The sequence below is a fragment of the Phytophthora parasitica genome, assembly GCF_000247585.1.
Source record: "Phytophthora parasitica INRA-310 unplaced genomic scaffold supercont2.6, whole genome shotgun sequence".
Taxonomy (NCBI): domain Eukaryota; phylum Oomycota; class Peronosporomycetes; order Peronosporales; family Peronosporaceae; genus Phytophthora; species Phytophthora nicotianae.
Window position 1 is genome coordinate 373,304 of NW_008648992.1, and position 10,805 is coordinate 384,108.

A 10,805-nucleotide genomic window follows, 5' to 3' on the forward strand; every position below is an offset into this window, starting at 1 on the left:
AGAAACTGCATGTACATCGACTTGGTTTTGTGACATCGCGATTTTGGTCGGTATCTTGCTTTCGTGCGTCGCGGCCAGTCCTCCATGCCCCAATAAGCTACCAAGCATGATCTGGAAACCCGGAAAATCGTAATCTGAACCGTCGTAATCAAGAGCGATCGCAGTTTGTGTACAATTTGTGTGATCATTTGGTATGATATGCAGACAACCTCCAGGTCTAAACGTCAGTTTACAGTTCGCCTTTCGGAGCTCAAGTGCACATCGATAACATGGGATACCTCGAGGCAGTTACTCTACTGGTTGCAGGTGCCATCGCGTTCGGTATGGGTACATATGTTTTCATCAACGTTGTGAAAGATCACAAGAGAGAGGAAAACGGCGAAATGCGTTCATTTTCTTACCCCAGTCTTCGTGCGGAAAACGACAACGCTCAACCTTCAGATGCTGATAACACCAACGACTTATCAACTGACTCGTGGGCGAATAACGAAGCGAGAATGTTGGTGAAACCTTCCGTGGTGAAGAAACTCTACCATGAGCTCTTCCCCAAAGTCAAGCTGAGGTTTTCAAACAGTTAAAACACAAGCCCGTTTCATCGCGTTTGAGGGAAGGAGAACACGACCAAACGCTGATTGTCATATCGCGTTACTACCGCAAAATGAAACCAAGTTGTAGAAGTACGTTAATTGAACAATGGAAGTACGCTACTTCGGACTTTGGTGGTGAAATAGCTGCAGTATGCATGATCCATGTCAGGAAGCAATAAAGAGACAAACTAAGTTGTTGAATTTACTTCAGACAGAATATCAAAATTCGCTTGTTGAAAAAAAATTCCGATTGTTTTTTTCTTTTAATCAGCCCGTTCATTTTAAAAGTAAACGGGAAGAGTTACTGTTCATTTTGAGAGAACATTCTTAAATGAAATATCAACTTCGGATTAGACAATCCGCTTTGACGAATGCTACTGCTAACGGATTGCCTAAGTCGAAGGTGGGCCTTCTATCTTGAAACAGCGTTGTACTTGTACAGTATACATGTATAGTATGCGCTTGTTGTCCCGCGAAAGTGTCTCATCGCAATTTTATATCATCCATAATTCATGAATCGCACAGAAATTATCCTTTCTAATCATATTTGAAGTGTCTCCAGACTCGTTTGGCATTTGAAGTGTAGCGTGTAACCTCAAGCTAGTCGTGTCCTACAAGAAGAAAAAGATCACGTCAAAATTAAGAATACGGTATGTGCTATTCGATGGTCTGATTGTCCAATGCGGCAGTTTCCGAGGCCCTTTCCTTCTTTTTTGTTCTGCGCACAGCTCTCAGTAAAGGTCACGTCGCTCGAATCATCACACTAGAGCGTGAAATTCCGCTGATATTCCAAACCGCCGAAATGATTTGGAGTTGAACCAAGCAGGAAAAAGCTTCATTTCATGTAATGTTACTGAAAATGCAAGTAAAGTTCAGTATGTTGCAAAACCGCTGCACCTGCAAATCAAAAAGTACTCAGAAGTCAGAATTTTCCTCAAAGGTTAGGGTCGGCAAGGCCTCAGAAGTCAGCAAAAATTACTCACAAATAAGTATCACCCCGATAGTACAGCAGTCCCTTAATGACCTGTATGTTATCGTCTACTACATTGCCATTTACCCGCAGTTCATCTAGACATACTCGTACATCTCACGGAAAGAACTTACTCAATAATCCACAATTCTTCAGCTACTCTGAGTAAATCTTGATAACATAAATAATAATATACATGGGAATTACTAAAACCATATTTTATTATCTTTTTAACCTTGTAGACCTACCTGTACCTCGTAGACCTTAAATAAAATATTTGCTGTTAAAACCTAATACCCATTCAATTGTCTCCATGTACAACTGAGGTGGAAATACATAGATCACTGGATCAGTGCTTCACCCCTGCTAGATGACAGTGTCATCAGCACTACAAAGACACATTTAAAAAAAAAATATTTGTGGGAGGCGACAATCTCTGAAGGTCAGTGGCCCCGTCCCCTTGAGCCTAATCTGATTATACAGCACCTAGCTTATATCATTTAAGCCGTGCGATGCATACAAGTGCACTCTAGACCCAATAAAAGACATGGTCCGTGCACCCAGGCACAGTAATTATGACCCAGCGCATTACCTGGTTGAAGACTGCATTGGTTTCAGTCTAATACATGCTACCCGCCCGACAAGCAGTAGGATATTTCTGCATGTATTTGCTCTTGAATTACTACGGTAATCGTAGCAGTAAGGTACCATCGAGTGGACTATAATTGATATGTTGAGCCATACGCAGTTTCACGTGTTTATACTTAGAGAGGAAGATTTTTTAAACAGGTCACCCGCTGATCTGGTCTTTTTCGATCACCCCTATATTTGGGACCAAATGTGGGACCAGAATGAAAATAGGGATCAAATATAGACCATGCGCAAAGTGGCATTTTTCAATACCTCATACATGTTATATTAGTAAGAGAGATAATTATATTATACATTAGAGGTTGCATGAGATATTGTTTATTATCTAAATGACCTACTCGTTTTAGGTTGTCATCATGCTGCGGGTAACTGGGGTCGAGCCCAGCGTTGGTAGACTTGTCCTTCTAGTTGTGCTGGCACGACCTCCTCGTGTTCTCAGAGACATTCGAGAACCCCGGGTAGAATCTCGGGTTTCAAATCGAGGATCCCTTCCACCTCGAGTTGCGCTCCTTCCACGACGTCGAGAGGCTCTACTACGGCCACGACGTGAGGAATTGCGGTCTCCACGGCGAGCTTAAGACACTACATTTACAGCGACGGGCAGAACGACTTCTTCGTGTGCAGGGTCACGACTCAACGATGAGATATATCGCTGAGAAGCTGTACATAGCGGCGCGAAATCGTGTCAATCGCCGACACAAATGCAGGAATACTTGGATGCGGTGAAGTGATAGCTGCATTCAGCTCAAGGTTGAGTCTGGATTGTTAGTCCTGCTGACAACCCGCAAATCCATGCCGTAAATATTCCACAAGTCGACTGGAAAAATGTTTATCCACGTTCTGCGAAAGTATCTCCAGAAGTTGCCCCAGCTCTCTGTTGAGTATTCGATGCCTTCAGCTCTGCATCGTGACATAATCAGATCTTTGACGTAGTTTACTCCATACGGCTCCACGTGAGCTGGTACCACAACTGTGAGCATGTCTAGCACGCCAACCTCCATTGCAAGGGTTCCTCTTGATGCCGATTGCGAAGCTTTATCATGCGGAGGCGAGTAGCTCGTTTAAAGTGAAACAGGCACCCAATTACTCTTGCACTAGTGGACTGGGATTGAAACCGAGTCAATCAGGACTGACTCAAAGTCGCACCCAACCTTGCCCGTTGAAGCTGATTACCTGTACAATCATTCATAAAAGTCATCAGTTTCGGTAGACGAGAGATGTTTTACAGTCGTTAGCGCATACATACAGGGGACATAGACCCGCTTCCTCACCATGAGTACGATGCGCTGGTAGAACTTCCTCGATACACACCGAAGTGTTTCGTCGATGAACATTTGCGAGGTAGGATACCGAAGCAGCTCGAGTAACCGTGGATCCGCCCATCCGATTATTCGTTGAAGTTGATCGCCTTCCCATGAACGTGTGGTGAAACTGGAAGAAGTTCAGGGTGGTGCCGGTAACGAGACTCATGGGAGCCACTTCAACCATACCGTGTACGTTCCCACCGAAATGTTGGCGGCGCGTACGGTAAACACGTTGCTTGACTTGATAACGCGACAAACCTTGAACTTGTCGTCGTCTCGCGCGAAGAACTGCCCAGCCAAATCTGCTGCGGTGTGTGAGCGAGATGCAATATAACTAGCCGATCGATCTCTGCTTTCATGTTCTCAATTACGTCAACATTACGACTTGGGTCCCGCAAGCCACTATCGCACGAATGCGGCACAAAATTGGTGAAATTGTCAGCCAGCAAGTTGAAGTCGACCTTGCCCTTGCATCCTGGACTTCTCCGATAGAAACTGCAGCGGAAGGTTGAGTTATATCACAGTACGATGTAAGCTAGTCGCGAAGTTAAGAAGCCCATCAGGTGCAACTTCAACATCCGAGTTTTCGTTTTCATCAGTCGCACGAAACGTTGCATCGGCACTTTCATTCGACGATCCATATTCCCCCTTGTCACTGCTACTATCGGAAAAGGCCGAGCTGCCTTCCTCACTGTCCACGCGATGGTGCTCACCTTGAGGTGCTCTGTCGAAATCATCATTGTCGACACGAAAACCAACTAGGCGACCGTCGAGCCCCACCACATCCCCCGAATTCGAGGATTATCGTCGCCACTCCCATAACTTGGCTCATGGTCGCCGTACACGGGGGAGATGAAGCCGGCGTCACTGTTCTCACTATCGCTTGAAAGTTCAACATCCGAGTTTATTCCGAATTCCCAGTGCTGATCAAACTCCCTTTCACTGGTGGAATTGCACTTATCCTGGCTCGAGACGGTGGCACTACGTGCACGTTGGATAGGTAACGGGGCTGAAGAGACGTGAGGGCTGCTAGAGTGCAAGGAAGAATTCATAATGATTGTTTTGAGGTCAATCTCGCCACAGGCTACACTCAAAATAAGCCGTACATTTTGCTATAATTAGGGCTGAAGGCATTGCCGGATGTAACCCTCGTAAACTAATTCCCAAACCATATTTTTTTTATCTTTTTGCAGATCAAATTATACCTCATAATTAAGGTGTGTAAAGCGTAAATTAAAAAAAAACATTTCACTTTTTTTTTTTTTACAAATCTAAATCAGAAAATATACTGATGTTTAGGTTTTGTCCTTAAAGCGAATCTCAAACTTCTCTAATACCACAATATTAACAGCGTTCAGATGAAACATTAAGAAAATATAGTTTCCGCTGAGCATTCTTCACCAAATTATTACTTGTTACTCTCGATCAGTTTGCTGATAGTTGTAGTTACTCTCCGTGAACCAAGGTGGGTAATGTTTAACTTTCATAGCGGTAAGTCTCGGAAAGCCAATACAGGTAGCCAGTCCTATAGCGCACACAACCGAAGCTTAGCGAATAACTTACACTACAATGCATTGCACTCGAAGGAGCACGGTTGGCGACATATGTGGTGCACGGTTCACTGTTCTTCGATCCCTATGCTCACCAATCCAAAGCAATCTGACACTCACAATAGATCTTACGGCAACCGAGAAATGATCCTCTATTGGCTGCTTAAATGTAAAATCTGGCCGATATTTTAGTATTTTTTTAATTTATAGCTTTAGCAAACCCTCACGTACATGAGTCGGCGCCGGCATTGCCTAGAATACCTGGAAAATAGCGCTTTGGAGAGTACACTGTACTATAGTATCACCACGTGAGACAAATAGTAATATATTTTTGTAATAGTGAGTAGAATACCAGAGGGATAGTACAACTACTGGTCTAATAGTAACAGCTCTACATAATAGTGGTATTACAGTAAATGCTATAACCCCCTGGTCCATATAACCCTGTAGAGACGCGTTACAGTGTGTATTGCGACAGCTATACTGGCTAATTACGATATTAGTCTACGTTTCTTTTCATACAAGTTTACCGAGGGTCTGCGATCCAGGTAAGAACTCTGGATACAAATAATTAGAGAGTTTCCGCGTTTCATATTTTGTTTATCAGTGAGTTGTCATTATCAAATATAATACGGTTCGTTGAGTACAAAACAGCTGAAGTGTCTGCAGAATGAAGACGAAGCTCCCTAAAGGTATGCCGAAATATATTTCTTGGCAAAAGGTAAAGTGAGTCTCTGCTACCATGTACTTGGTACTCCAACTGGCGGAGGCGCTTCGGGGGCATTCAACTCTTTGTTAGGACGCCGTTCATGTCAACATGTTATGAACTTAGAGTGTCATCACAGTTGTCGATACACGCCGTTCCTGTGGATAGCATTGTCATTATGCACATCCACTTGGCAACAGCATTGTTGATACGCATACAGGGCCGCCGAAAATAGCACGGCCATAACAATAATTGCAATAAAATCCAAAAATAAATATATTGATACACCTTGGACAGCAACATAGCATAATTTATTTCATAAGAACTTCGAACAATCATAATTTATGTTCCGTCCCAAAATACACAATGGAGGTTTAGTCCCGACTTTGAGTCAGGGTGTGCGTGTGCTGCGGGGCAACACCGCCCGCTTGACACGGTCGGAAAAAACGGCCCTCAGGGCTTTCGAAGTGACCACGGATGAGCGTCTAGCTAACGACGATGTTGAGGGTTCTTTCGTGGAGCACATGGAAAAGCATAGGCGCCTAGCTCGGCACGAACAGCGGTACGTGCTTCTGCGTAGTGTTCCGCCAACCTCCAATATGGTAGAGAAGTTTTTCAGCATTGCCCGAACGACGTTCGGGCACGAGCGCAACGGACTGCAACCAATTACACTGGAGCAGATCCTGTTCCTTCGCCAGAACGCAGGCTACTGGGATGCAAGTACTGTAGATAGAGCCCGCCAATAACTTACATAATGACATTATGTATGTTTTGCTTTCTTACAATGCCATTATTGATGACAGTCTTTTGCTGTAATAATGCCATTATTTATTTCTCAGCAGTTCTTTCAATGCATGTACATGCCATAATCGGCGGCCCTGCATACACAGCCGTAGACGACCCGTTTCACATAATTGCAACTCGTATCTGGGGCTGGCTGGTACGGTACTTCCATTATATAATATACACTTGCATATGATGCATGCGTAGCCTCTACTACAACAGCTGGATAATTTGCATAAGAAGAGAAAACGGAACACTTTAATAGCATGAGTTGATTCCCCAATCCATGTCTGATAACGCTCTTAAGTACCTTCATAAGCTATGCGTAAAAGTTATATAATTTTAATGTATATAATACTTTAAGTATTTGAGTTTTGTCAACTACACTAGGACATACACTATGCTAAAAGTCTTGGAATGATGAAAATTCACCGTTCAAAGTACTCGGTGATCGGCGTACAAACATTTCAATGTTGATAACTACTTAAGTAAAAGACAATTAGATCCTACTGGAAAACACCAGCGTAGATCCGGCGACTTAACTTCAAAGACAATTCGAAAGTTTTTCGTGCGCAATTTTATAACATCGCGTGTTACCTTGTTGCACGCTGACTGTGCTTGCAAAACGATATGGACTGATTAGATCAAAACGAATTGCGCTTGTTTTGTTCTTGTAGCCTCGATCAAAACTGCATTCTGAGTACACACGATGGGCTCCCTCAGAATCATTCTCAAGCGAGTAGACTTTGTTTCGCGTCACCGGTGGGTCTGGTCCTCCTCGGGTCCTGTTGAATTTGGTGCTATTTCGAAACGAGGTTGCTTTTCTGTAAGTAAGCTGTTTTTTCTGGGCAAGGTGTCTAAAACAATAGTATTTTTTTTTAACTGTGTGTGTGACTCCAATCTAACAGTGTGTCGTTGTTCTCCCTACGCCGAACATACAGCATAAAAAGACAACAACTTGGAACACAACGCCTTAAACAGGGTCAATCTTATCGAAAAGATGTCAATCGCGATGCACTACTATAGAACGACACTAGATCTATATCATGTGATCTTAGAGCAACTCGATAAGTTGCAGCCGCTTCAAGAACCGCAGAATAGGAGCAGCGTATGTGGGTGGTCAATTAGGCAGAGCGGTGCAATAGTTTACTAGTTTATTATAATAATTCAAATAAAAAACTGGAAACAAACAACGAAACGAGTATAGATGATATTAATGGAAGTTGTTACCATACGACTCTCATACGGGAATGGCGCGATTGGGCTGGAAAAAATGAACGCGTACCTTCATAGCTTCGAGAATCCGCATCATTTTCCAACCGGGTACAAACTATGTTGGAGCTTGCTATGGGCTTTTTGGAAACTTTTCAATACCTTCCAGTTCTTGTCGTCGACGTATGGATATGTCATCTTTAAAATCTTGATGACATCGGTCTGATCCTTACCAGCAGCAAGCCAGCCAGGGATCTTGAGCTTTAAGAGACTGATTCGAGCAGCCTCGAGAGTTCCTTTGAGACCTCTTTCTTCGTCGATAACCCCGCTGCTCTCGGCGCTTTCCTTTCTCAGGAATCTCTTCGTATTCTCAAAGGAAGACTGTTTGAAGTTCAAAGGCCCAGCTGCGAGTGTCTTGGGGCTAGAGGCTGCCGCAGCGTCATTGGTTACGAGTAGTCCGATGAGGGTTACGAAGATAACACGCCACGCGCGCATGCTAGCAGTGACAATGGCTGCGGTGGCTTCAGAACTTTGGCGCAAATTGATGAATAAGGAACGCACGGTCGTTCATCAAAGCGTACAGTACTATCTTCTGCTCTGCCCTAAAAAAAGCCGGAGTTTCTACAGTACAGCCCATTCCATTCTGCTGAAACGCCTTACTAGAAAAATCACTTTATCTTGAAACAAACCTGAGCACAACCATACCCTACTCTTCCTCCATTGCATTAAAGTATTCAAAAACATTTTGTAAGTTACAGAATTTTGCGACATATGTTTAATAGAACTACAATTGTCACATTCTCGAAGGGCAGCGAGTCAAGATATATATCAAAAATATAGGGTTGTTAATGAATCAAAAGCGAGGGTAAAACAAATCAGCAAAGCTTTCGAAACGATACACTTTGACCACCTTATACGGCGTATTCGTCCAGTCGTATGCCAATGTTGCCTGCTCAAACTTGCAGGTGCACCGTTTCCCCATCAAAGCGAGAAATTCTAAATTCAAAGTGAGAACATACGAGGTAAGGGAAAAGTATCGTCTTTACATTTCGCGAAGGAGATTTGTGGCAACAAAGAATCGACCAGTCGCCGTCTCTGCACAAATCACAATATTTTGAAGACGATTGGAAGATACTACTTATACTACTACTAAGTACTATAAGTAATTACAGGAGCTCTTACGTTGATGTTAGCAATTCACACTTTGATCGAGAAATGGTGTATGTCCAGCATTTGTTTCTCTTGCTCAAGATCACGGACAGTGCGATAAATAAGGCTTTTAATAGCTATAAAAAGGTTAGCTTGGTGGTGGTTGTGGCTTTTAGGTGATTTTCAGCCAATCAGAGCCCATTAAACATCTGTTGCTTTGCGAGAAAGCGATTAGGTAATATTAAACATCTACTATTCGTAAAAATGATTAGTAGATTATACGTAAATGACTGGGGTACCATTGCCACAACACGAGAAACGAACGACGTGGGACTGTAAATCGCCAGTACGGGAGAATTCGGCAGCATTAACCCTGTAGGGTCGATGGAATTAGCCATGCTTGGTCTTGGAGTTTATCTCACTGCTCCGCACACAGAGGTTAAATCTCAGATATACATGCACTGCAGATTTATGTTGCCGAGCGAGTCGACTTTCATCCCTTCCTGCCGATTGTGAATTTTGCAGTACACTGTACATAGTATGTACTACATACCCGATGGACGTGGATGGACGTGTCATATCATCACGACAACATTGGCATATCCATTTCTCACGATTGAATGCGATCAGGTGGGTTCACCTGATCGTATTAACCGAATACTGTAACCTCAGTTAAAGCTTACTGATCGCCTTAACCAATCATCGAGTTTTCTCAACCTAACCCTGTTGATTGAAGCACGCATTCCTCACTTGGACCAGGGCCTAAGACCCTGGTCCAAGTTCACGCCAAACAGAGGTTACGAGTATGCATGGACTATTATAACGCTTATTAAACTAAGCTTGATAATTACAGGCATTAATAGTGCTCTTCTACATTTTTTTTCGCTTCAGATTTATGTTACACGTTTACCGTGCATTTGTGCGCTTTAAACCTACCGTATAAGTTCTATTGGGTTTGAAACGCACAAAACGAACTGTGTTCAAGTGCGATGGACGATTTTCTCTAAAGTGATGAGCCCGTCGCGAAAACAGATGTAATTTGTTGTTGGTGAGAGACACTGTCTATTTGCACCGCACCAGTGAGAGGCAGGCGTTCCAAAATGGGGGGGGGGGGGTGAATGAGGCGATTTGCATAACGGAAAGACTAACGGAGGCGGGCGGGTTCGCGCGAACGTAGCCATAACAGACATGCGCGGGGTGTCCGTGATGCAGGGCTCGATAAATACATGTTCAAACATTTTCATAAAAACATTTGACTGTTTTTTTTTCTTTTTACTAGAACAGAGTTGTGGTGTAATCGCTTTTTACGTGTTTTTATGTGAATCTGATTTTGGGACGGGTGCCGTTGAATGTGGCAGTCTAGCGATAAGAAATGGCGTATTTTGTGTGTGTGGCTGACTTCACTATTTCATTTTCAGTCTCCGCGCGTCTCATCAATCTACGATGGAGTGCTTCATCGCGGCTTAATGGGCGAATTCTGCAGGTCAAACGCCTTCCTACAATATAACGAGATGGTGGAGCTGGTCACGACGGCCTTGACTATATGTATGCTGTTCATGTTTGACTACAGGACGGTGCACAGCCAAGACGAATCCGACAAGTACGTCTTTAACTCGATGGACTCCAGCTGAACGTGACACCGGTTAGGAATGCAGTATGCAGCCAGCAATGCATCCTAAACCAGCCAGTCTGACCTGTTTGAACTTCGAGCAGACCGCAGGGCACCTCCAACTAGGCAGTTGTGTTTGGGCATCTTCAAAAATGGCAGAGCTCTCAGCTTTTTTTGCTGTCTGTCTTGTCTATGCGGCCAATAAATACCTTTGACTGTGTTAATGTTTAAACTGACATGTTCAAACATGTATAAACGTGTTTGAACAGACCGGCAAACTCTGC

General features: G+C 43.6%; 4 protein-coding genes across 4 annotated transcripts; 2 read left to right on the forward strand and 2 right to left on the reverse strand.

Annotated features, from left to right (window-relative positions):
- Nucleotides 1-269: 269 nt before the first annotated feature.
- On the forward strand, nucleotides 270-578 carry PPTG_21520 (hypothetical protein; the record flags this gene model as incomplete). Its single annotated transcript, XM_008898319.1, has 1 exon — nucleotides 270-578. One exon carries the CDS (start codon nucleotides 270-272, stop codon nucleotides 576-578), a length of 309 nt encoding a protein of 102 aa, XP_008896567.1.
- Nucleotides 579-2,681: 2,103 nt separating this feature from the next.
- PPTG_21521 (hypothetical protein) lies at nucleotides 2,682-4,252 on the reverse strand (the record flags this gene model as incomplete). The annotated part of the gene is made up of 4 exons (XM_008898320.1): nucleotides 2,682-2,738; nucleotides 3,355-3,381; nucleotides 3,699-3,800; nucleotides 4,226-4,252. The coding sequence occupies 4 exons, from the start codon at nucleotides 4,250-4,252 to the stop codon at nucleotides 2,682-2,684; spliced, it is 213 nt and encodes a 70-aa protein (XP_008896568.1).
- Nucleotides 4,253-6,112: 1,860 nt separating this feature from the next.
- Nucleotides 6,113-6,514, forward strand: PPTG_21522 (hypothetical protein; the record flags this gene model as incomplete). The annotated part of the gene is made up of 1 exon (XM_008898321.1): nucleotides 6,113-6,514. One exon carries the CDS (start codon nucleotides 6,113-6,115, stop codon nucleotides 6,512-6,514), a length of 402 nt encoding a protein of 133 aa, XP_008896569.1.
- Nucleotides 6,515-7,731: 1,217 nt separating this feature from the next.
- PPTG_03821 (hypothetical protein) lies at nucleotides 7,732-8,258 on the reverse strand (the record flags this gene model as incomplete). The annotated part of the gene is made up of 1 exon (XM_008897591.1): nucleotides 7,732-8,258. One exon carries the CDS (start codon nucleotides 8,256-8,258, stop codon nucleotides 7,860-7,862), a length of 399 nt encoding a protein of 132 aa, XP_008895839.1. The 3' UTR covers nucleotides 7,732-7,859.
- Between the last annotated feature and the right edge of the window lie 2,547 nt (nucleotides 8,259-10,805).